The 25,200-nt window shown below is 62.2% G+C and overlaps 1 protein-coding gene across 3 annotated transcripts; it reads right to left on the bottom strand.

The window, feature by feature from the left end:
* Positions 1-1,568: 1,568 nt before the first annotated feature.
* On the bottom strand, positions 1,569-12,883 carry TBX1 (T-box transcription factor 1). Of its 3 annotated transcripts, none has more exons than XM_045065310.1 (9): positions 12,343-12,883; positions 9,308-9,427; positions 7,646-8,009; positions 5,564-5,665; positions 4,548-4,719; positions 3,791-3,946; positions 3,098-3,165; positions 2,912-3,012; positions 1,569-2,541 (listed from the first exon to the last, which is right to left on the bottom strand). In XM_045065310.1, the coding sequence occupies exons 2-9, from the start codon at positions 9,339-9,341 to the stop codon at positions 2,054-2,056; spliced, it is 1,485 nt and encodes a 494-aa protein (XP_044921245.1). In that variant the 5' UTR covers positions 9,342-9,427; positions 12,343-12,883; the 3' UTR covers positions 1,569-2,053. The 3 variants fall into 3 exon arrangements, with proteins under 3 accessions (XP_044921245.1, XP_044921244.1, XP_044921243.1); XM_045065309.1 differs by lacking the exon at positions 12,343-12,883 and adding an exon at positions 10,130-11,429; XM_045065308.1 differs by lacking the exon at positions 12,343-12,883 and having other exon boundaries at positions 9,308-10,106.
* Positions 12,884-25,200: the final 12,317 nt, after the last annotated feature.

Here is a 25,200-nt window from a genome sequence, read left to right as displayed (position 1 = left end):
AGACCTTTCCAACTGTGGTTCTCAATCCCTGACCCTCTCTGTGGCAGAATGTAAAGTATAAAGAGGAAGAGGGTGCCTGGGAGTGGAGGCCAGCCCCTGCAGGGGAGACTAGCTCTGTGGGCCACAGCCCATCATTCCTGCAGGCTTCCCCAGACAAGAATGCAGGGTGCATTTGTGGTACAAATGGGAAACAGGCTGCACGAGTGGGGAGCCCAATGGTGCGTGTGTGGCTCACCCAGGGGGAGGTCTGCAGTGAGGGGTTATGCCCATAGGGGATAGACGTCCAGAGCTGTCCCTACGAGTCCCTGAAGCCATGTCTACAGACCACTGGCCGCTGGCCAGCCCACTGGCCACCCAAACAAGTCTTCACACCCTGGCACTAGATGGACTCTGAAGCTTTGGCGGACCCTGGCTCCAGGGCTCACTCCTCAGCAGCCTAGTCACCCCCCTCCCTTCATAGACCTGCCTCATGGAAATGCTTCCTGCTGTCCAACTCCTAAGTCTTGGGTCACCTCATGCCACCGGGGTGAACACATTCAGGGAAGAAAGTGTCCCATCTAGGATAGACATGGGGAAATGCTTGGCCGGGCTGCGGAGAGGTGGCCACTGTCATGTGGCAGCAACTGCCACAGACATCCTGGGACAGACACAGAAAGGGGATAGAACCTCAGCCACTTGTATTTCCCGTCCATCTTGTGTCCAAATTAGCAGCCTTGACGTTGACCGGTTGTCAGCTTTTCCTGCCTGGACTCAGGAAGGGAGGGATCAAAGGGTTCCTCTGGCCCCATCCCTGGTGTTGAGTTAATGGGGAGCGGTCCCTCACCACCTGGCCTGGGAAAAATGCTTCATAGACAGGTTTCAAGATGACTCATGACCACTGTCATTGTGCCCCCTGCCCAGGTCACTCCGTGGGGACATTCACAGGGAGCAAAGTCAATAAACAGGGGAAAACGCGGGCCTGGGCTAGGGCCAGCCAGGGGAAATGCTAGAACAGCAGAACTGCCTGTTTTTGTCTTTCTGCCATCAGTCAGAACTTCTCCCCTTCCCAGCCCCCAACGGACAGTGTCCTGCCGCGATGGTTATTTCCCGCTCCGGTGGAAAAGCCCCCAGGACAGACATTGGTTCTGAAAACAGGCCAGGGCTGCCCGCCTAAATCCCAGAGGAGGGACAACTGCCTGCCTGTCAGAGTTAAGCAAAAGGGCCCTCTGCGCACCTGGGGCTGGGGCGGAGCCCCAGTCCGTTTGGCCTCGGGGAGGATGGGATGAAGCTGCAAGGTGGCAGTGGGGGCGGGGAGCGGGCGGGCAGGGCTGAAGGAGACCCTGGGAACGAACCCGGATGGGGCCACGGCAGAGGGGGCGGGGAGAGCACGGAGAGAGGCGTGGCCGGGAAGAGGCTCTGGAGCGGGCCGGGAGGAGGCGCTCGGAAGGCACTGTAGGGACACCCGCTTCGCTTCGGCTTGTGGGACTGGAGCTGGGGAGACCCCGAAGCCCCCGAGTCGACCGGAGACGCTCTCCCCGACATCCTCCGTGAGGTCTAACTGGACACAAATAAATGGACACGCAGGCAACTTCCAAAAGAGGCGAAACCTTTATCAAGTCGGCGCCGGCGCGGTATCTACAGTATCTACAAATATCTACACGTATCTACACCGCCTGCAGACGGGCTCTCGGGTCGTCTACACTGCAACTGCCGGCCGGGCCGGGGGTTGGGGGTAGGGGGCGACGCGGTCTCGCGGAGAACAATAAATATCACTTCCTTCCGCCGCTGACCGGGCGCTTTGGCACTGGCGGGCGCGGACCCCGTGGCCCTCCGGGCTGGGGAGAGACCCGCGGTGGTTCCCAGGACTGGAGAACCAGATCCTTCGACAGCCTTGGGGCTAGAGAGTGGAGGACCCCGATGGCTTCGAGGCTGGGGAAGGGGAGACCCGCACTGGCTCCCGGGGCTGAAGGAACATGTTCTTGGACGGCCCTTGGGGCTGGGTGGACCGGGACCCCGACGGCCCTCGGGGCTGTGCGGGGACCCCGGGCAAGGAAGCAGCCGGCGGACGCCCGCATTATCTGGGGCAGTAGTCGTAGGAGCCGGGTGGCGCGGCCCCGGCCGACGAGTACATGTTGGCGGCGGCGGCGGCGGCAGCGGCGGCAGCGGCAGCGGCGGCGGCCGCCGGGCTCACGGCAGGGTGGTGGTGGTGCGGGTGCGCGTGCGCGTGCGGGTGGTAGCCGTGGCCCCGCAGGCCTGGCAGCGGGTAGGGCGTCGGCCGACTCTTGGCCCCGAGGTAATGGTCGTAGGCGGCGGCCGGGTACTTATAGGGGTGGTGGTGCAGCGGCTCGGACGCGCCGGGCGCCTCCAGGCGCAGCTCCGGGTGCGGAGGGCTGGGTCGGCCTCCGGGCGCACCGGGCAGCGGGACGAGGCCGCCGGCGCCGCCGGCCCCGGGCAGTGCGGGGCTCAGCACCCGTGCCAGCAGCTGCGGCGGGTGCGCCGGGTCCCCAAGGACGGCCGGTCCGCCCGCGTCGCGCTCGAATTCTCGCCGTGCCTCGGCCGCGTCTGCGGAGAGGGCCGAGGGGTGAGCGCGCCGGGTCAGGACTGCAGAGGGGACCCGCGAGCTCCCCGCCGCTCCTGGCGGGGAGGAGACGCCAGCCCGCACTCCGGAGCTCCCCACCCCTTCTCGCCGAATCTGCGGGAGACCCGGGCCCTCCCAGGGGCCCGCGCCCCTCCGCGGGCGGCAGGCGGGGCGGGCGGGGCGCAGCCGTCGGGCCGGGCGGGCGAGTGCGCGCTTGCCCGCCGCCACCGCCGTTGTGCAACCGGCGCGAAGGCCGCGAGCGCCCCTGCGGCGCGGGCGAGACCAGGCTCGGCCGTCTACCCGGGGCGGAGCGCGCGCAGGGCCACGGCCCGGATCCCCCGACCCTGGCCCTACCTTTCTCTGCGCCGTTGGGCTGCGTGGGGGAGGCCACCGGGTTCCGCGAGCGCGCGAAGGCGCTCATAAGCGGCAGCGCGCCGGGCCGGTGGTTCCGGGGCCTGCGGAGAGGGAGAAGGGCAGCGGGTCAGGAGGGCGCCCCCGCTGGGCTCCGGAGCAGTTACCCGCTCCTCAGAGGACACTCACCAGTCCTCCGGATCGCAATCTCGGAAGCCTTTGGCGAAAGGGTTGCTGGCGATCTTGAGCTGCGTGATCTGCAGGGCGGGAGATGGGGCGAGGGGCCGGCGGGCATTGAGCAAGTGGCTAGAGCCCCTGCGCTAGGGGTGGGGGCACCCCGGTAGGGTAGCTTGGAGGAGCCCCCCCCCCCACAAGGGCCCTTTTATCCTCCCGGGACGAGAACCTCCCCACAATTAAATCCCTCACTGAGGTTGTCCCTCTGTCCTGCCAAATGGGGAAGCTCCTTTCTCGCTAAAGAACCCCTTTGTGGCCCCAAGTGATTAGGATGTAGACCCCTGTGTTCCTGGCTGGGATGAGAATGTGGTCACCTCCACCGCCCACCCTTCAATGTGTGTGTGTGTGGGGGGTGCCCTAGGAATTTGGGTAAACCGTGGATCAGGCCCCTGATGGGGAGTTTCCGGAATGGTTTGGAAAACAAACTTTCAGGCCGCAGTGACAGTTGCTGCTGGAGAGGTCAAGCTGATAGGAGGCTGGGCCAGCGGGCGGCAGAGGGGAGGACGCTGTCTGAGGCCCTTAAGGGTGGGAATCCATGGGTGTTGGGTTCCACCAGGACCTACAACCTTTGGGTCCAAACCTCTGTCCCCCAGGCAACTGGAAATTGCGACCCAAAACTATTGAATGTGCCCATCCCCAGGGCCTCACCCGATGGTTCTGGTAGGCAGTGACCGCAGTGAAGCGAGTCTCCTCAAACACAAAGGTTTTAAAGTTCTCCTCAGCATATTTTTCACTGTCTTTGCGTGGGTCCACATAGACAACATGAAAGCGGGGCTGGTATCTGTGCATGGAGTTGAGAATAATCTGGAAGATAAGGTGGCAGGTTTGGAACTAGGAAATGGGCGAAAGTTCATAGGCCACGAACTCCCCAGAGAACCTGGACAAAACTCTGAACTCCCCAGATGAGGTCGGGCCATGGGGCTCAAGCGGAGACTGCAATCAGCTGGGACCACCAGGAAAGACACTCCAAATGGCCAAAGATCAGGGTTTCGATCTTCTTTGCCTAGGTCCCAGAGAGAACTACTTCTGGCCTAAGGTGGGTAGGTGGGTGGGTGGATGGTAGGCGGCTGCAGGCCAGAGCTCAGCCCAGCAGGCAAGCAGCATCATCTGCCTGGATTCTGCAAAGCCACCGGCCACTACCCCTACACACAGCCCCATCCTTTCCAGTTAAAAAACTTCCAGCAAAACATCAGGAGTAGAGCGAAGGAAGCAAGGTGACACCCTCTCCCAGGCCTGAGGGCCACCAGACCTGTGAGCCCCTGACCCAGAAGGGCCTACTCTCCTCAGCCTGTCCCTCATTCACACCCCAACCTGCCCAAGCTCTGGCCAACAGGGACTCTGGAGGCCCCCCACTGGGGGAGAGCACGAGCGCCGTAGCCTGGGGAGGTGCAGGGGGACCGCTCACATGGCCGTTGTCATCCAGCAGGTTGTTGGTCAGCTTGAGCTTGTCGAAGGACACAATTTGCTTCATCCACTGGGCACCTTTGGCAGGCGAGTCAGGGTGGTAGTGTACGCGGCCTGGTGTGGCAGGGTCCGCCTTCCCGGCCACCAGCCAGGAGGAGCTGTGGAAGGCATACCTGGGGCAGCACCGGAACAGGGGGTCATGCTACGTGGGCTCAACCAAGAGGGCCTTGCTGAGTGAACCCCAAAAGTGCCTCTGATGAGTTTCCCCATTGTCAGTGAAATGGAGCCTTCAGCTGCCACACGGACTGGGAGCATTTCCGAGGGGTTTGTGAAGAAAACCGAAAACTCCCTCCGTCCCAACACACGAAAGGCTGCAGGAAGCCCGGCACCGAAGGAGGCGGCTGGGCTCTGGGCGCCACATTTCCACATTTCGCTGCATGCGGGTCTGCCCGCTCTGGACCTCCTGGAGGTCTCCGAGTGGCCCCTGCACGGCCCGGATTTGGCGGCGCCGGCGGCCTCGGGCATAGGGCGGACCACAGTCTTTTTATTAATTGCTGTTAATTGTCCGGGCAGCTGAGGCCCGCCCTGCATAATCTCTGGCGGCCACCCCACCTTTCCTGCTCGGCTCCAGGGCCCAGCGTTCCCGGGGGATGGGGGAAGGGGACAAGGTACCCCAAGCTCACCTCGTGGGAGAAGATGAGAAAAAGGGCAGGGGCTGTGTGCGAGGGGCCTACTGGCCAGGGGCGGGGAAGCTGTCTCAGGCTGTAGGCCCCGTGGAGGAGCCCAGCCCTGGGGACCTCCTGAGGGGAGTTCCCAAGAGCCACTGGGAGTGGGGCATTCAGGTCGAGGGTCTGACAGGGCTGGGGAAGAAGCAGGTCAAGGGGAGCCGGTGGGACAGCCGGGCAGGTGCCGAGACTCCTTGGTCCCTTATGTCCTCATGGGCCGCCCTCAGAGGCAACAGCAGGCAGGCAGCAGCCGCTTCCCAGGGCACCCTCCCAGGTCCTGCTGGGCGCTCACCGGTAGCGCTTGTCGTCCACTGGAACGAAGTCCATGAGGAGCATGTAGTCGGCCATGGGGTCCATGCCAAAGAGCTTCACTTGAAACGTGGGGAACATGCGCCTGGGGGGCAGCGAGGCCTCCGGTCACCTCGGGTGGGGGAAGGCAGGGCTGCCCCACCTTGACCAACCCTGGATCGGTAGCTTCCTGCTGGCCGCTGAGTTCAGCGGCCGGACCTGTCCACCTCCTCTCCTCTCCCTCAGCTACTCTAACCCAGCTAGGCCCCCTGCCCAGCCAAGGGCAAGCGGAGTGGCAGGGCAGCCCCCTGCCCCCTTTTTAGAGACCCAAAAATGGCTCACGAAGCACTAGAGCTGAGTCTCCGCGGCGCCCAAGCATGGTCTATGGCTGCTTCTGCCACATTTGCCTGCACAGAGCCGGCCTCTCATTTTCTAATTCTCGGCTGTCCGGTCTAGAGCTAGCCGCAGTCGGCAGTACCTGCTCAGCAAGACTCCCCAGACTCGGTCCCAGAGAGTCTCAATCCTCCACAGAGCCTCCCCCAGCTCTATCTAAGCGATGGATGTAAGCTCCCGGCTGGAACAAAGTGAAACCGGGGCCCTCTGTGTGGCTCCCAGGAGTCCCAGTCGCCCTTTCGGCTGGGTCTGCGGCTGCTCCCCAGTCCCTCCAGCAAGGCTGAGGCCTCAAAGCCCGCAGCCCCAACTCTTAGGCCCTGTCTCTGGCCCAGTGGTGGAGTCTCCCTACTTTCCTCAGGTATACACACAAATCCCAACCCCCCACTATAACCCCCCCACCCCGACTCAGCTACTCTGGGAGAATTTGGGCTTGTGCCCTTGTGGTCACCTAACTCTCCCCTCCCCTGGACTCTGACTCTATGACCCATCCAGGCTCTTGAAAGGACATTCCACAGCTCCTGGATGGGCCACGGCTATAGGCCAGCCCCTGGGCCCTGGAGGACAGCATGAGGCTTGGCTCCTGCCTCCCCTTCCTACGACTTCCCTTCATAGGTAACTCATGCAGGCAGTGGGCAGAAAACAGAGGCCATGGAGCTGGGCCTCCTAGTCAGGCCTACGACCCTCTACTCTGCAGGCTGGTGGGTGCTACAGAATGCTGGTTTCTGGGATGAAGCCTGGCCACCACCACGGCCCTTGCTGGGCTGGACCGGGCCAGAGGCTGGGGTGCCATCCTCATGGGACAGTAAGGAGGGCCTGCAGAAGACCCACAGAGCTGAAGCTGAGCACAGGCCCCAGGATCCCCAGGGAGGACAGCCTCGGGAGGGAAACAGAAACCATGAGAAGGCTCTGCAAACAGGCCCTGAGCTCCCCTTGGCTGTGTGTTCGAAGAGCTGGTGTCTCCGTGTGTACATTAGACACAGCCCGGCACCCGCCTTTGTCTGCTGGTCAAATAGGTTGCATCGCAAAACTTGTTCCCCTTCTCTCTGGGCGCTTAGAGCAAATACAGGCCAATTGGAAGGCGGTGAGCCCCAGCAGCAGAGCCAGGCCCCACAATCACCCGAAATTTAGGCCCGAGAAAACTGGGTGAGGAAACTGGGTAGCAACTTCCAGGGGAGGGACCCTACTGTTTTTAAGGGTCTTAACTTTCTCCTAAACCTTTGCAGACAATTGTCCAGCTGCTCCGCTTTATCTAACCCGTGTAGACTGAACTGGGGAACTAAAGACGTGAATTTCCTTTGAGGTGGGATCCGCTGGAAGCCGGCTGGCTGGCGAGGCCGCTCAGGGGCAGCTGCCTAACCCTCTAGCCCCGTGTGCTCCGAGCCGGCCCTGGGCTTCCGGCTGCGGGCGCCTTGGGGCTGCGTGAGGAGCAAGCCGGTCCGCTGGGCTTCTCTCCACCGGCCTTCCGAGGCTGCCCGCGCCGTCCCCTGGCCCAGCTCCGTACGCCGGGCGGCTGTCGCCGGAGCTGGGACCGCAGAGAACCGAGAGCCAGCTCGCGCCTAGAGGGGTCCGCAGGTGGCGGGGCCGCGCCCCCACCCCGCTTGTCGGCCCCACTCGCGTGGATCGGACCGAGGCGCGCTGCCCGAGCCCGGGACCACGTGGGGAGGGTCGCGGGCAGTGAGGGGGGCACCCTGACCTGCCGGCCTTGGTGACGATCATCTCGGTGCCCAGCTGATTGAATTCGTCCCACAGCGCCTTCATCTCCAGCTGCACACTCACGCTGGCCACCTTCGCGTTCTTCTTCACTGGCGCCTTGGCGGCGGCCGCGCAGCTGGCCCCGGGGCCCTCGGGCTCGGCGGCGGCGCTGGTGGCGGCCCCGGCGGCCGGCGCGAACGGGTAGGCGTGCGGCGGCGGGCCCGGGGCGCCGGGGGCGGCGGCGGCGCACGGGTCGTAGCGCGGCGGCGGGGGCTCGCGCGGGCCGTACGGGTCGGCGCCCGGCGACGCGGCGCCCGGGAAGCCCCCCGCGGCCCCCAGGCTGCTCAGGCTGCTGGCCGTGAAGGCTGCAACGTCGCAGAAGTGCGAGAGCTGAGTGAGCCACGGGCTGGACACGGCGGAGATCATGACCCGCGGGCCGCCGCCGCCGCCGCCGCCGCCCCGCCGCCGCCGAGGTGAGCGCTGCCCCGCGCCCCGGGCCGAGTGGCGGGCGCTGCGCTGCGCTGCGCCCCGGGCCGCGCCGCCCTACACCGCGGGCCGGCCCCGAGGAGGCGCCCCGCCCCGCCCCGCCCCGCGCCCCCCCCAGCGCCGAGACAATGGCCTCCCTCCCCTCCCCCGTCTCTCGCCCCTCCCCCGCTCCTTCCCCCCTCCCCGGCCCCCAGCCCGCCCGCCGCGGCTCGCTCGGCCCGGGCCCCCCGACCGCCCGGACCGGCTCCCCAGAGCGCCGGGCCGTCCGCCGCCCCTCGCTCTGCCGCCCTCCCGCGTTGCATTTCTCCTTTCTCTCTCCAGGCTCTTTTTCCAATTTGTTATTTCTTTACCTTTGTCTTCCTCGATGAAAATTTCCCTCCTAATCCTCTTTCCTTCTTCTACTATCTCTTTCGTTTCTCTTTATTTCTGTTTTATTTTTTGCCTCTTTCTTTCTCCAATTCTGCCCTTCTCCTTTCTTTCCACTTCATTTTTCATCACTTCGTCTTTCTTTCCAGTCAGCCTTTTGCCTCTTATTTCTGTAGGTCTTTTCCTGTTATTCAGGGGTTTTTTCCTCTTTTTTTTTTTTTAACAAAATAAAAACTGGAGATTTTCTCAAGCTTTCCCCCCTCTTTTATGACTTTATTTTCTACCTTAAATTTCCCTTCACTTTCTTCTTTTTCGTTCTCACTCTGTTTCTTTTTCACCTTTCTCACTTTTCCGACCTTCCTTTGGAGTTTTCTCTCTTCTCAATTTCTTCTCCTCCCGCTGTCCTCACCACTTTCTCTCTCTCGTTTTCCCCCGTTCCCAGACTCTATGACATTCTCCTCTCCTGCCACCTTTCCTCTGCCTCTCCCAGCTTGCGGCCCCTGCTGCCACCTTTCTCCCGTCCTCCTCTCCTGTCCCTCTTGTCTTCCACTAAGTCCTATTCTGGGCCTGAGTCTCCTGCTTGTGGGGCTCTACAGCTGGGACCCCAGGCTGGAGGGTGCACAGGCTTTGGGCAGGATGCCTGCCCTTCTTCTCTGCTCCAGAGTTGCTGGAAGTCTGGAGCCCCCTCTGCCAGGGCTCCCTCCACCTACTCTGTGTTCGGGCCCTGCCAACACTCTTTGCTTTGGCCCCACGGCAGCAGTGGCAGGGGGTCTGGCGGGCGGGTCCCTACAGACACAGCGGGGCGGCTCACCTTCCATATCTCTGGTGACGGTGCTGAAGTGCATCCCGGCCGGGGATCCCAACAGCCGGCGAAGCTTCGCCTGGTCGGAGGACCGGGGGCCCAGGCGAACGGTGCGCTCTGCGGCCTCTGCTGCAACCAGAGAGGCGATGCTGAACGCGCTGGCCCGGGGAGACAGCGGGCTCCGCGCGTCCATAGGCGCCCGGGCGGCCTGGCCGGCGCCGCCTCCGACTGCGTGCACCCAGGCGCACCGAGGCCGGCCCAGCCCACGGGACCCGGGGGCGGGGGCCTGCGGTGCCACTCACAGCCTCCGGCCCTGGGCCCAGGGGATTATGGCGTCACGGCCCCCCACTCCGGGATGGTGGCAGTGGAGGGGCCCAGATGGGTGGAGCGCCCTGGGAGCCTGGGGCCCTTCTGTTTTTCAAGCTCCCTGCCCCTGGCCTCTGCTCCCAGGGACCGCCGTGACCAGCGCCCTTCAAACAACCCACTGTTCCCACCGATGCCAGTGCTCCCTCTGTCCGGCGAAGCCACTGTCGAGTTCCACAGACCCTGAGTGGAAGCAGCTACACGGGGAGCGCCCAGCCTCAGCCAGTGTCAGGGAGACACGGATGGATCACCGTGGGGCCGCCTGGTTTCAGCCATGCTCCTGCCCTCCGCCCCTCCCGCCTCCTCCTCCCTGGTTGCCCCTGCACCTGGGTGGGGAGAGGGCAGTTCGGGCTCCCAGCACTGGCCACGGGCGGACAACCCCAGAGCTGTGGCGTCGTCCGTCCCTCAGCGCGGCGGAATAGGACCCAGCCCAGCGAACGCCCCCCCAACCCCCTTCAGCCGGCTCACTGTTGTGGTTGGGGACCCCGAGCAGAGGGACGCCGCCCAGGCCGCGCAGCCCGGGAGCCCGAGTGTCACGCGCACCCGCGCGCGCACCACCCGCCTCTGGCCAGGACGCTTATACATCCGGAGGGTGGGCAGTGCCCGCTCCTCCGACCTCCCCGCGCACCGGCCGGGCGCAGGGAGGGCCGGGGGCGGGGCCTGCACCGGCCAAGGGAGCCGAGGACACGTCGGAGGACTTCAGGCCACTGGGTCCGGGTTATATGCTGAACCCTGCCACCTACCCTGCCCACCTGGAAAGGCCCTGCTGGCTTGGTGTCCAGCCAGGCCCAGCAGAGTGAGGCAAGGCCCACCCTAAGGCCTCAAGGCTTCTAGGCCCAGGCATTCAGGACACTAAGGGCCTAATTGGCCTGCGTCTTCCCTCACCTACTGCCCCGAGGCCTTTGCTGACGAGTTCAAGGCATCCACGGCTTCGTAGCCCAGAGTGTCCCCAGCAAAGCATTAAGTCTCTCAGCCTCCCAGGAGCCTCTCTGGCCCTTCACTGAGGCTCTGGCAGTCCGGGGGCCTCTGTTTCTAAAGCTTCTCAGCCTGCAACCATGTTGTAGGCCTTTGCACCTCCCTTGCCTAGGATGGGGGTAGGAGGCAGGGGCCCTCTTCCAGGGCTTTTATAATGCCCAAGCCTCGGACCCCAGGCTGGAGAGGGTGCTGGGTAGAAGTGGGGAAGGCTCAGGAACCCAGGACTGGGGAGTACGCTCCAGTAGGAAGGGACTGGCCTCTGGGCCTGAGGACCAGGAAAGAGCATGAGGCAGTGAGTGCCACGCGTGCGGGAGCATGTGGGTATATGACTGGGGTGTGGTATGTGTGACTTCCTGTGCCATGAGTTCCCCTACCTGCCTCCTTGGTTGCGGCTGTAGTTGTGGAGTGTGGAAGGAAAGGGAAGCTGTTGCCAGAGCGTACCTTCAGCCCTGAGTGGCTATTTGGGGGCTGTGACAGTGACACTGACCTATGGGACCTATGGGTAGGGCCGGAGGGGAGTGAGATGTGGAACCAGCAGGGCTTAAAGTCCCTCTTCCTCTTCCCGGAGAAGGGCAGCCCACTGCCTTCACGACCCCAGGAAAAGCTGTGGGAGGGGAAAGCCCAGCTGGGAGGGGACATCAGTGTGGCCAGGTCGTGGCAGTGTCCCACGAGACGTGCCCACTGCTGGCAGTTAACACCCAGAAAGGCACACGGGGCAGTGTCACCAGGAGTACCTCATGCTGGCAGTCCAAGCCCAAAGAGGCCATGGGTAGCGCTGGCTGAGTGTGCGGGCCCATGTGTGTGTGTGTGTGTGTGTGTGTGTGTGTGTGTGTAGGGGCGTCTGGGAGGTGCTCCTGTGTGTGGTTGTGCATTATCTGGGATGCAAGCTGCCCCAGCATGGGGGATGCTAGTGATTGTGTCCTGTGCACCCGGGAAGCCTCCCGTGTGTATCTGGGCACATACCTAAGGGCAATGGCCAGATGTGGAGTGGAAGGGGTGACACCAATACTGAGAAGGGAGAAGTGAAAGTGAAAAGCCCTGGGGCTTCCTGGCTGGGCCTCGAGGGCACCGTCCTGAGGCCCTTGGCCCTCCCGGACTGAGGTGGTGGAGGCTAGCGCATGATCCCCCCAACCCCTCATTAACCCCTTCCTGCCGGAACTGGAACCGGCCGGGCCGGGCTGGGAGGGTGAGAGTGCAGGAGCAGATGACTCTGTGGGGTGGGCAAACCCTGGTCAAGGAAAAGGGCGCCGGGAAGAGGTGAGGGGTCTCACCCGGGCCGCTCCGTCGTCGCGTGGTCGACCCCTTTCCACCCGCGACGGATACTCACCCGCGCGACTGCAGAACCCCCGACCCCGCTGCTCAGTGCCCGGACCCTCCTGGAGCCCTCAACTTGGAGGGGACCGAAGCGCTCGAAGCGCCAGGCCTCCCGAGCCTCCAGCCCGCGGCGGAGTCGCTGCCTCCCCCGCCCACCCCGGCTGCGCCTCTCGGAACCACCCTCCGTCCCTCCTGGGGCGCGCACCGCCCTCTCTCGCGCTGCGCTCCACCGCCCCGCAACCCGCCCGCGCGCTCGCCGCCGCCCCGGCTCCGGCCCCCGCCCCGGCCCCGGCAGCCCGGAGGAGCGCGCCGGCCCGCCGGCCCGCGCTCCGCACACCCGGTCCCGCACGCGCACGCCGCGCCGCCGCCCGCGGGAAGCCTTTCTCCCTCACCTGGCCGGCCACGGTTCCCTTCCGCCTCGCTCCCCCTGCCGGCCGCGCCTCCATGACCGCGAGGTAAGAGGCCTGGCGGGGCGCCGGCCTGCGCGGGACCGGGAGGGCCGAAGGTCCGGCCGTCGGGAGCAGCCCGGGGTCCGCCTTCTCGGGGGCGACGTCCTCACCTCTGCCTGGGGAGCAAAGAAAAGACCAGAGCCGCATTTTGAGGCCCGGCTGGCTGCGAAGTCAGGGTTACTATGAGACCATTTTACAGGCCCTAAAACCGAGGCTGGCCGTTGCTGGGGCGCTGGTAGGTACGGGGTGGTGACCAGAAGTCCGGCTGAGGACGGGAGAGGGGAGGAGGCTGACCCCGCGGCGTTCCCTCGGCACCGGGACAGCTGCAGTCTTTGCTTCCCTCTAGGCCCTGCACGGGGTCCCACGTGGGCGCTCGGCTGCGCCCCAGCGCTACCCTGGAAGGCTCAGCCACCCACCCCCCACCCCCAGCAACTTTGGAGTTTTGCCTGAAGCAAGCCCTGTGTCGGAGGTTTTCTCCCCAGTGTGAAGGAGGTGGCCCCCTGGAGAGTCTTGACTAGCGGGCTGCCCGCCTGGCTCCGCCTCTGGAGAGTGCACGTGTCTCCCCCAGGGGAGCTGTCACCACTGGCACCTTAACTCTCTTTTGGCAGGACCCCACTTCTCACCCTGTGTCCATTGGTAAAGGCACACCTAAAGCGCTGGGAAGGCTGCTTCTAATTCCCTCCAAGGTCTCTGCTCCTAGCCCTGGATGGACCTGCGCACCCTTGTGCCCCTCTGGCCCACGCAAAGCCCTCAATGCGTGCGCTCAGCTGCTCCTGAAGACTAGGGGCACGACACCACGGTCCCCAGCGTGGGTCTCCCGCTCTCAGGGAGCAAATGCATATGCAGAAGGATCCAGGCAGGAACCCACAGGATGTGGGTGCAGGGAGCCCTGGAGACCCCCCTCCTCCTAGAAACAGAGTTTGGATCAGGGCAGAACTAGGCTGCGCTGCCCAGGGCACAGACAGAGAAGAGCCGGCTTTACCTGATCCCATTATGTTTCGGGATGGATCCGCTGGGAATTGCCTCAAGTGTCCGCTTAGAGTTGGCCTCAGGGGTCTCAAAGAAAAGTCCTGCCCCAGGAGCATCCTGTACCCTGCCTTTCTGCCTCAGTCGGCGCCTCCACCCCAGGATGAGCCTTGAGCCTTCGGAGGAGCCAAGTCTCCACAGAGAAACAGCGAGAGTGAGAAGGAGGCGAGGTTCGCTGGAGCCCCAGGGAGGCGGACGCTGGAGCCCCGGGGGAGGCGGGCACACTGGGTGGCTCTGTCCTCCCTTCCCAGCCCTGTCCTCATCTTGACACTTGGGGCATGCCTCATCATTTCTCCATTCAGCGAAAATGCTTTGGCCCCAACGCTGCCAACTTAGCTTTCAAGGTGGCACTGGTGTGGCTAGGTAGGGACCCCAAGCTCTGAAGGCAGATGGATGGGGCTGCCATGCCCACACTGAGCAGTAGCTGGGCTGTGGCCTCCTTACCCTCGGTCTCCAGCCACGAGCAGGGAGAACTTCCAGCTTCCTGCAGTGGGGAATCAGGCTTAGTCTTCAGTAACACCCCCCACCCCCCCACCCCCCCACCCCCCGCCAGGAGCCCAGGCTGTGCAGTCAGCAGGCGCCCTGCATGGGGTACTGCTTGCCTGAGCACCATCAGATCACATGTCTTGGGTTTACAGACCCTCCAGGTGCTGGGGTGGCATGGGGTGGGGGTGGGGGGTGGGGGGGCGTGTTCAGGGGCTATGTTGCAGTCGGGGGCTGGGGCCAGAATGGGGGGCAAGCACACATCTGATCGCTGGTGACACTGCCTTGCAAGGTTGGAGGAGGGGAATCCCTCTCTCCAGCTTGAGGACTCCATGTGTGCAGAAAGCAGTGGCTCCGTTGACCTCTAAGGGCTCCCTGGCCCTCCCTTCCTCATGGCCGTCCCCCTACGGAAGCAGAAGCCCCTGTGAACCCACTTCTAGGTTTCCTCCTTGATGTTGAGTTTATTTGTTTATTTATTTGACAGAGATCACAAGTAGGCAGAGAGGCAGGCAGAGAGAGAGAGAGAGGAAGAAGCAGGCTCCCTGCTGAGCAGAGAGCCCTATGTGAGCTTAATCCCAGGACCCTAGGATCATGACCCGAGAGGCTTTAACCCACTGAGCCACCAAGGCACCCCTGGTGTTGGGCTCTAACCTAAACTTGGTGCACTGGGATGTGTATCTGCCCAGCCAGATGGCAGGCAGAAGGCCTGCCTGGGGCCCCCAGGTCCACAGTAGGGTTCACACCAGGGGGACTGAGGACTCTGAGGGGATACCAAAGGTCCAGGAGTTAGAAACAGCTTGGTGTGTGCACTCTGGTGGCTCAGAGAGGGCATGGGTGGGCTGAATTGAAGGACGGCTGGAGAAGGGGCTGGGCCTCTCACCCCTCCTGTGACATCCCTAGGATTCTTTTTGGACCCCAGTGTCACCTGCCTCCTGGTCCGAGAGCAGGGCTTGCTACCTCTCTGGAGGGTTGGGGCCTGACTGCGGGATGAGCAAATAGGGAAATTGAGAGTCCATGGGTAGATGCCAGAGGGGACAGCAGTAGTGGGGAGAAGAGAAGACAGGACAGGGAGACACATGGGCCATATGTAGCTGGGTCACAGTCTCCCCTCTGCCCCGGGCCCAGCTGCACCCCTCCACTGGGGGAGCTGTCTTCTAGGGGGACAGGATGGAGAGATAAGGAGAGGGATGACCAGCCGGATGGGGCTGTCAGCTAGGCCTGGGTGATGGCAGCCACCCCCCGCCCCCCCTCCGGCCCAAGCACCATGGCCTCCTGCAGTCTGGAAGTTCCCACAACTCCAGAACAAACAAACAAACAGCCGATGCATAGCCAAGCCCTGCACCCCTCTCCAATTTCTGGGCCTGTTGATTTAGCTGCCCACTTGGTGGGCGGACCCAGCCACATGGGGAGCCGGCTGTCCATCTGTCTGTCCATCTACCGGTCATGCTAGCCTCTCCAGCCCAGGTGCTGTCAGGCAGAGGTGGGGCTCAGAAACCCAGGTGACAGAGACAGGTGTGCCACTGACAGGACTGAAAAGACCAGCCCCACCAGCACCCCCAGCGTGGCCTCTCTGATCAGGAGAGGACTGACACTTTCCAGGGAAAGGGGCACGTACCCAGAGTTCCTGGGGTGTACTGGCTGAAGGTGAATGGCCAGAAAACTGAGAGCTGCTAAGGTGCCTGGTTAGCGGGGAACCCTGGTGGGGAGCACAGCACTCCCTTCTCAGGCACTGACATGACCTTGACATCACCGCACCCCCACACTCATGAGCATATGCGCACACACATGAACACACCCACAGGGGTACACACATGCACATTGTACACACAGGAACGTGGACACACATACACGTGCACACACTGGACATGCACACATACCTGTGAGTATGGACGTGCATGCACATGTGAGCAGGAGCACACCCATGCATGCACTTCAAACACACAGACACTGATAGGGACTAAAATGCCCACACCAGTTGGTACAGAACACACGCACAGGTGTGCACGTGTGCGCAGGGGAGTCCTTCACAGGCAGCCACCTTGGTGAGTCTTTGGCATCCCCGATGCTCATTTCACTAACTCAAGGGAAGCTGAGTTTTCCTTGACTTGGATGAGGTCCTGGGGAGCTGCAGGTACCACATGATGAAGGAAGAAGGAAATGCAGGTTCCTGAAAACACTCGGATGATGCCCAGGGTCAGGGAGGTCGGACGGCTAGGTTGATGTCCTGGGCCTCAGGGACAGAAGACTCTCCCAACGGAGAGTAGGGATCCTTCTGGGTGGAGTCACCTGGGAGGATTGTCTCCACACTCAGGCCCCAGGCCTGAATCGGGCTTGGAGTCCAACATGAGCCCGTGGAGGCCCCAAAAAGAAAGAAACCAGGGATGGTGACGGAGGCAATGAAGAATGGCCTCGAAGCCAGTTAATGTCAGCACCCATGTTAATAGGTGCTTGTGAGGGCCTGCTCCCTTGTAGCGTTTGGATCTATTATGTCTCCCCTTACAGATGCTTTGGACATGTACAATAGTTGCATATATCTAACTTATAATTTTTGCTAAGTGTTAAATTAGCAGCTAAATTCAAGCTGTCCACATATTCGCTGTGATGACAAAGCAGGACTCCTGGGAGAAGCTCTGTGTTAAAATCTGGTCCAAGGGCAGGGGAGAATTGGTTCTGCACCTGGGCTCCTCTTCATGTACTCTGCTCCCTGGCTCAGCCCCCAGGGCTGCTGCATTGTCCCCAGTGGCCCAGGGCCATTCCCAGGTGCCTGGCAGCCAGACCCTTTGCACCCACTGCCCTAAGCAGTCCCACCCTGGTTCTGTCTGCCCACCAACCTGGCTGAAGGCAGGAGGCCTGTGGACTGTACAGCTGGAGCAGGTGGCACGTGCGTTGCTGTCACACAGGGTTAGTGTGAGGACACTGAGGCCTGACGGGCAAGGCTGTAGAATGGGAGCTTCTCTTACCAAGGACTGGCACCCCAACGGGTAGATGGGAGACTAAGGCCCCCCAGAGATCTGGGGAGGCAGCCAGACCTCCATGGTATGCCAATCCCCAGTACCTCTTCCAGCCCTGCCCAGTCTCCTGCTTTTCTAGAGAAGGCTGTGTGCATTGCAGGGAAATTGCTGGGGAAAAAGCCGGGGGTAACATCTTGGAGAACTGATTCCTTTAGGGAAGGGCTCTCTGTCCTCTCGGCCCTTCAGGGCAAGTGGGGAAACAGGGGTGGCTCAGTCATCATGAGCTGGGGCCAGGTGTGACCCTTGCTCTGTGGTGTTCCATGTCTGGGGTACAACCTTGGCCTCTCCAAACTTCAGTGTTCCTGTCTGAGAAATGGGGAGAAATCTCCAAGGCCCCATGTCAGCTCTAGAACACGGCTCCTCTGCTGGCATCCTCATGGAAGCTGTCCTGGTCTCCTTGGGCCACCCCCCACCCCAGTCTCAACTAGTCCCCCAGGACTGGGTAGGGCAGCTCTTGCTTCTGTGATTCTCTGGGGCTGCCAGGCCTGGCTTGGAAGTCAGTGGCCCCGTGGGGTGTGGTCCTTGCTGTATCCCCGAGAAGCCCAGTTATACTCTGCCCAGCTTCTACACCTGGCCCAGGGGCCTAGACTCAGCCTCAGTTTCCCCATGTTCATGAGCACGGCTCCACCCCACCCCAGCCAGACAAATCCCTTCCCTCCTCCAAGACTCCACTGAACCAGGTTGGAATTTCTCAAAAGCAAACAAACAGGCGAGCTCAGAGTTGCGGTTTTCAGAGTCAGATTCCGCCCCGTCTGTCTGAGCCAGCATCAAGCACGGCCAGCGGCCCCCTGGCAGGCCGGACGGGGCCCACAGCTGAGCCCCCCAGGTCGCTGGCTGTTAGACCAGAGTTGGGGCACCAGGCTCAGAGTGGATCTGAAGCACTGGGCTGCCCCATTTCCCTCCTGAGAACCAGCAAGCATGGCAGGGGGCTGCAGACTGCACCGAACAGAAAGGACACCTGGCCTGGTGGGGACATGGCTGGAGGTGAACAGGAATCTGCTGTGGGGACAGCGACAGCGGCTGGGGGATGGTGCCCCGCTGATGTCAGGCAGAGCTGTTGGAGCAGGGCTAGTGAGGACTGGAAGGGTTGGGGGCTCCGAGGATCCAGGCACTGGGGGGTTGACCCTAAGCGGCCGGCAGAGGGGGTGGTGGCATGGAGGCTCAGACAGCAGGGCCATGGTGGCTGTGTGGGAACGCGGGGGTGGGGAGGCAGGCCAAGGGCGGGAAGGCACCTCAAGGGGCCGAAGGGGCTAGGAGGGAGGGCTGGGGTGAGGGGAGGGGCGGAGGGGGCTCTCGCCAGGTGGTCTTAATCTCCTCAGTGAAATAGGAGTCCTGGGGGTGGGCGGGGGAGGTGGGAGCCTGAGACAGCTGCGGGGAGGGGACAGCCTGACAGCCCTGAGGCCCCCCAGACTGGGAGCCCCTGCCTGCCAGACCTACTCCCTGAGTCAGTCCTGGGATGGGTCCCTGGGCCGAGACTTGGAGCTGGTTCTTCTACCCCCCACCCCGGCCTCTTTTGCCTTCATGGCCCAGAGGGTCTGGCCTGTGTCTGAGCTGTGTGTAGAGGGTGGCCTGGCCTTTGCTGCTGTCTAAACAGCCTTCAGTGACTGGGCGGGGCAGGGGCTGGGTCACTTTTACCTCTATTGAAGCCCCCCAACTTGAATCCCCACTAGCCCACTAAACTATCAAAGGCCCTGAGGTAACACCCATGGGGGGCAGGGGAAGGAAGTAGGGGCCCCTGGCCAGGCCTGAACCCTCAATTTCCCCTGGCCAGCCCTCCACAGTGACCAGGACAGAAGGCAGGGTCAGGTCCCACAAGGGACGTGCCACAGGCAGGGAAACTGAGGCTGGGAGGAGGGTGGAATTGGTCTTGGCCACTAGGCGTGGGGAACAGGAGGGCGTGGGCAGTGTGGAGGCGCCGGTTGCCCCATTCTGCTAAGTGGGTGCTTGGCACCAGCTGTGATGGGCGGACAGACAGACAGATGCGAGCTTTCACTGATGTCCCAAGCCAACCCAGCCCCTCCTTCCAGGGCATTTGCCAGGACGTAATGCACCCAGGCCGCCCCATGCTGGGCGGGGTATGGGCGGCGCCAAGCTGTCTCAGGCCTCCCTGGGAAGGGCCAGGCCCCGGGGCAGATGCAAGTGTTTGAGGTGCCCACCAGAGAAACGGAGGTGGCCCTCCCACAAGGGCGATGTGAAGCGGGAGCCCCTGGAGCTTCCCAGGCCTGGCTTTCCTCCCCATTCTACAGCAGGCTCCTCACTGAATTGCCTGGATCCTGGCTCCCGTCTGGGTGCCTCACCATGTGTCCCCTCCTTCTTGGTTCTGTGCTACGGTTCTGCCCCCAGTGACAATTAAACCCATCTTAGGACTGTACCCCTTTGCACCTGCTGGGCCCTGCACTCTTGGGGAGGCGGGTAGGGGAGCTCTTACTTCAGAGCATTTGTCAAAAGTGTCCCTGTTCCCTTCCAGGCCAGGAACTGGGGGGCCAAGAAAGGAATCAAGAGAAAAAGCTGGCCCACCTGTGGATAGCAGCAATAAGCAGCAAGGCAGACCCAGTCTGTTTTGGTGGGTGACCTCAAGTGTTGCCAGTAGAAGATGGCACATGAATGGGGGCTAAGCAACCCCTGATGAGCTGAACCAGGGCTGAGGCCTGGGGAGTCAGTCTGCACTGGTGGGGGAAAGGTGGACAGGTCCCTGAGCTTTCCTCTCCCCAGGGCCCCTTCAGTGTAGCACCCAGAGAGTTCCCTGACAGGGTCTCAGATGTCGCTGTGCCCCCGAGCACCTCCCATCGTCCCCGACAAGATGACTGTTCATCACTTTATTTATTTATTTTTAAAGATTTTATTTATTTATTTGACAGAGAGAGCGAGAGATCACAAGTAGGCAGAGAGGTAGGCAGGGTGGGGGAGGGGGAGCAGGCTCCCCGCTAAGCAGAGAGCCTGATGCGGAGCTCGATCCCAGGACCCTGGGATCATGACCTGAGCCAAAGGCAGAGGCTTAACCCACTGGGCCACCCAGGCGCCCCCGTTCATCACTTTAGAGGAAACTTTTACAGATTCTTTCCTACATCAGGGGAGAGCACCTTTCAGCCTGGGAAGGTGGAATGGGGTGATACCCTGTAAAGGTCTGCAGGGCTGTCCTTGGGCAAAGGAAGCAGCCCAGGTCTTAGGAAAGAAAGTTCTGGAAGGAAGTTTGTTGCTCCCAGATGAGGAGCGGTGACATTTTGCAGAGTATCTGGGAGGCAAGCAAAGGAGGTGGTCATTGGGAAGAGAGGAGGACAGTTGGGGTGGCACAGGCCGCAGGGGCCAGGGGACACAGAGCCCCGGGACTGAAGGACATTTTCCTGACTCCAGCTTTGGGCTTCTGGCCTTGCTTCCTGGGACACTCTGTAAATCTGTTCTCTGCACGTCATCTGCTCTGGGAGCAGGGGCTGATGACCTGTGGCTTTGGAGCTCACTTTCCTTGTCCACAGGCCCAGTGGGAGCCAGGGACCCTCCTTCCTAGCCCAGCACTGGGGCAGTGAGGACTAACCACATTATGGATCGGGGGCTAAGGGCAGAGGTCTGAGGCTGAAGGACATCTCCCAGATCTGCCCATGGGGGCCTTAGGGGTTATTGTTGTGAGAAGCAGTCATCGACTGGTGGGTGCCTAGCGTTGTGTCAGCAAATTATACCTGTTGTGTCCACACTTCACAGGGTAGCAGTGGTCATGGTATAGGTGCCGAGGACACTGCTCTAGGGTCTGGACACTGGCCCCTTGGTCTAACATGTCACCGCCTCCATTCTACATGTGCTGTATTTCTTGTGTGACCCCAAGTGTCCCTGGTTCTGATCTTGAAGCTGGACATGTCCAAAGAGGTGCTCACCTCCTGACAGCACCCCCCCGCTCACACCCCACCAGTTGGTCTACTGTCTGGACCTTGTCCCAGAGCAGCTCATTGCAGCCTTACGACAGCCAGCATCAAGCATCTTGGATTTCTGAAAAAGGGACCCCCCACCTGGTGGCAGATGACACCTGAGCTCACCCCACCCAGTGGCAAGGGGCAGGGGTGAATGACCTGACTGGAGACAGCTGCTGTGGAAATAGTCAGAAAACCCCAATGTCACTTGCCCTGGTTCCAGAGGGGAGACTGAGGCACAGAGCAAAGCAAGGCCTCTGGCATCCTTGAGGGGTCTCATCCAGCCAGGGGTTCTGCCACAATCCATCCCGGCCCTGCCCCTGGTGCCCTGTACACCTCTGCTGTCCACCCGCCCGCCCAGGCAGAAAATGGCCATTTCCTCCGGCCCCTGCCCCAGGGAGCGACACGGAGCTGGCAAAACAAACAGGCCGTTCCTCCTGTGGCCGCCGGCTGGTGATGGATGGCCAGAGGGGCTGGCCTCGCTGATGGACGACCGCCCATCATGTGTGGGCTGGAGGCGGGGGCCCAGAGAAGCTTTGGCCAGCCACAGGCACAGAAACATGTTCATGAGCCGTGATGCTGGCTTCACTCTACCTGGAGACATTCCCCAATCCAGAGACCCAGGTGGACCAAGACCCGGCCATACCATTTCCCTTAGCCTCAGTCTCCCTAATGGCGTGTGTGTGGGGGGGATCGTAGTCTAGGCCCCCGTCATGGGTAGGGTTTGAGCCAACATACCCGAGGGAGAGGTTCTCCATAGCACCTCTGAGGCTCCCACCTGTCTCGTAAAGTTCTAGCATCCCTTCCTCGCCCTGTACTCTAGACCCAGCCAGGCTGGAATCCTTTGAAGCCTTTATCAGCACTTTTATGTGTCTGTTTGGGCTCACAGGGCCTACGCAGCCTGGGACCCCCACCAGCAGAGTCCACCTAAGCAGGTTGTGGAGGGCATGGCACCTGGCTGAGATTGGGTCCCTGAGCTCAAGGCAGTGTCAAGCAGGCGCACTGGGCGTGTCTCGGGTATGAACGAAGGCTGGGCAGTGGGACCCCAATTCTCGGAGCTCAGACAAGGCTGGATCCCCTGCACTGACCCTCTGGCTGGAGGGGGCATAGGCCTGGGCTGAGGTGGGCCCCACTGGGTGCCCCTGAGTCCTCCATCACCCAGTGATGGCAACTCCCACCAGGCAGGGCTGGATGCTCTGATGATGCTGATGGCCCCACGGAGGCCACAGCGGACAAGCCCAGAGCATTGGAAGGCTTCGAGAACTTCCGGCCCTGACCATCGGCCACCTGCAGGGCCCGAGGGATACCCAGCTACCCAGCCTGAGACCGGCAGCAGCACAGGCCACCCAGCTGGTGACCGGCTGGAGAGGAAGGGGCAGCTGTGGCCAGGCCTCTGACCCACCCCCCCCCGAACTGCCCAGCCCCACCGGGAGCACGTCTGGCCAAGAGGAAGCTTCTGAGACCCCCACTTCCTGAACCTCAGAGCAGGCTGGGCTGGGGCCGCCCACTTCCCTCCAGAGCCCCCAGCCCGGCCCTCGGCAACTCCAACTCAGTCCTATAGCTCCACGCCCCTCAGCTCTGTGTCTTCCGGGGCGGAGGGCAGAGGGGGCGGCAGGACTGGCCCTGATCTGGGGTCAGCAGGGGCAGGAAGTCATGTTGAGTGGGGTATGAAGACCTGGTGGGTGAGGGGCCTGGGCAGAGGGGGAGGGCTGCCCAAGGAGGGACCTTGCCTGGAGATAAGGCTGCCCAGAGAGCAGGGTGATGATTTCTTCCCAAGGGCCCTTCGGGGGCAGGCTAGCCCACTGCTTCAACCTTGTGGGTGTCAGTTGGGTCCATGTCTGCCATGGCCAGGGTAATGCCCTGATTCAGCCATCAGCTTCTAGAGCCGGACTGGTTACGGCTGAGGTCATGGTCCCCCACTGAAATGAATGGTGGGAGCAGCAGGTGATGTCAGAGCTGGAGTGTTTGAAGGAAGTCCTATGGGCAATGAACTGGGGTCCTAGGGGGAAGCCATTGGGCCCTCCACTCTGGTGGGTTTGGATTGTGCCTGTGGGGCTGGACCAGGCAGAGATGTCTTGGTCCCTCCATACTGCTGGGGGCAGGAAGTCTGGGTCTGGCGTGGGCTGGCAGACTTGGGGGCAGGACCAAGGCCCAGGCAGGGCAGGAAGTGGCCCTGGACTCCAGCAGGGATGGGGTGGCCTCTGAGAGGCCATTTCCTCCCTGGGAACATCCTGCCCAAGCAGCAGCAGGGAAGAGGGCTCCAGTCCGGGAGGGCAGGAAGGGACTGAGGCTCAGTGTCCCCTAAGGCAGGGCCCTGGGAGGTCCCAGGAGGGAATGACCTCATGGATGTCTGAGCCTCAGGAGCTAAAAGGCCGGTTAGGGCTCTCCCTAACCCCTGACTTGGAGCTCCTGAGCTCCCACCTTGGGTGAGTTCCTGGAGTTTCCAGTAGCCAACTTGTTTTGCCGCGGCCAGGTGCTCAGACTCCCGCCCAGTCTCAGCTTCCCATGTGAGCCCTGACCAGAACCTGTGCCTCCCAGCCTATGTACAGCTATGAACAGAGGGCCGGGAGCCCAGGGAAAGGCCCCATAGGCAGCAACCTGTGCCTCAGAGCTCAACTCAAGCCATCGGGCTGGGCCTGGGCAGACAGCCCAGGCCCAGCTGCCCCTGCTCCAGGCCCAGGGAGGGGGTCAGCAGCCCAGCAGCAACCCCCTTACCCGCCCCCCCCGCGCCCCAATCATGTCCTAAATATAACCAGAGCAGGCGCCTGGCCGGGAATAGAGACCTCTGTCAGCCCCCAGCAGGTGCCAGTGGGAGGAAGGTCAGTGTGATTGGCAGGGGTGCTGGCCGGGCAGGCAGCCAGATGTGGGTCATGTGAATGTCCAGTGGCAAGGCCCAAGGGTGGGCCGGTGTGTCCTCACAGGACAGCTGGGTGCCCCGCCTGCCCCGTTTAGGGTAACCCTGGACCTGGCCCTTGCCTGCGCTCCACTTCTGAGGCTGCTGCCACGTCCCCAGAAAGGGCAGGGATGCCCAGCCCTGGCCATGTCCTGAACCCTCAGTACCGTCCCACGCTGCCACTCTGGCCACCACAGCCTGAGCCCTCGACCTCTGCAGCCCCATACGGTGACCAATCATCCAACTGACTATGTGGGTGTCCCTGAGCAGATGCTCAGAATGCTGCCGGCACTGCTCAACATCCCTCCGTCCCTCACCCCTACAGAGTTCTGCTGTCCCTTCCACGCTTAGGCCTCTTTCTGCCCTGGGGGCTCATCATTGGCACTACCCCCAAACCTCAACTCTAGGCTGTTTGGAGCTGACCACCAGCCTGGCTGATGGGGCTAGTCTCCAGGTCCTCCAGAGTCTCCCCACTACCCACAGACCTCACCTCCTGTCACCACCATCAAGCTGCTCCCCCGAACCTGACAGTCAGGTGAGGCCCTCCCGAGCCCCACATCACTGGGGTCAGGGCTCGGAAGAAGGCAGGTGGGGCCCATCTGCCCTCCCAGCTCCCTCAGGCAGCATCCTGGGCTCCAGGCCAGGTCTCTCCCTGGCCTGTCTCCTGAGCCCAGTGCTGCATCCCCCTCTGCTGGGCAAGTCCTGGACGCCCTTGGACATGGCTCTTGCCAGCCAACTTGCTCTGCTCTTCACTTAAAGCCTTCTCCTTCACTCCTTCCTGTTGAGAGGAGACTGTCTAGCTAAGAATCTCTAAGTATACTAAAAAGGCCAAACAGCCCAAAACTCTAGTTTTCTACCAGAGTCATCCCAGTTACTTAAATACAACAGTGTCTCCCCTCTTGACTAAAGTCAGGGGCAAGGGGAAGTGGGGCAGGAGTGGCGGGTGCTGGGGTAGGGAGGCCTGTCCGAGGCACCACAGGGATCCAGTGGTCTGGCCTGACCCTCGGAAGTGACATGGAAGGGCAGGGCTGGTCAAGAACCCAGCTGCCCCTGGACCCCACTGGGGTGTTTGTTGATGGAATAAACGAGTATATGTCCAGTGCCCAGCACTGCGCTGGCCACATGACGCCGCCATTGCGAGGTCAGAATTCTGGAACCTGGGGCTCTAGGAGGGAGTCTGGGGTCCAGAGACTCTTGTCTGAAAAGGACCTAGGGGAACTGGCCATACCCTCCATCCCATAATCCCCCTCCATAGCCCCCTGGCTACAGTCTTCCGGCCCTCCTCATGCACCCTAGAGCTCCACAAGCAGCCCACTGCACCCAGGACAGTGAGCTTTGCAATTCTCGCTTTGCAGGTTTTTGAGGAGAAAGCCTACGCCAGGGAAAGTGCGCGGGTTGGGGGTTGCAGTGCGGAGGGTGCACAGGGGGCGGTGACCCATATGGGAGGGGTTGGGTCGGGATGCTGGAGGGGGCAGACTAGGGAAGCTGGGTT

The sequence above is a fragment of the Mustela putorius genome, unplaced genomic scaffold (assembly GCF_011764305.1).
Source record: "Mustela putorius furo isolate JIRA1106 unplaced genomic scaffold, ASM1176430v1.1 tig00003858_pilon_pilon_pilon, whole genome shotgun sequence".
Taxonomy (NCBI): Eukaryota; Metazoa; Chordata; class Mammalia; order Carnivora; family Mustelidae; genus Mustela; species Mustela putorius.
The sequence above is the reverse complement of the archived record's forward strand: the minus strand, read 5'-3'. Positions and strand labels throughout refer to the sequence as shown.

Excerpts from the sequence above, each read along its gene's own strand:
- TBX1 (XM_045065308.1), bottom strand. The coding sequence starts at position 9,491 with ATGGACGCGCGGAGCCCGCTGTCTCCCCGGGCCAGCGCGTTCAGCATC. Across the intron at positions 4,720-5,563 it reads GTGGACGACAAGCGCTACCG|GTATGCCTTCCACAGCTCCT; the intron begins GTGAGCGCCCAG and ends GTGCTGCCCCAG. Across the intron at positions 3,013-3,097 it reads GATTGCGATCCGGAGGACTG|GCCCCGGAACCACCGGCCCG; the intron begins GTGAGTGTCCTC and ends CCCTCTCCGCAG.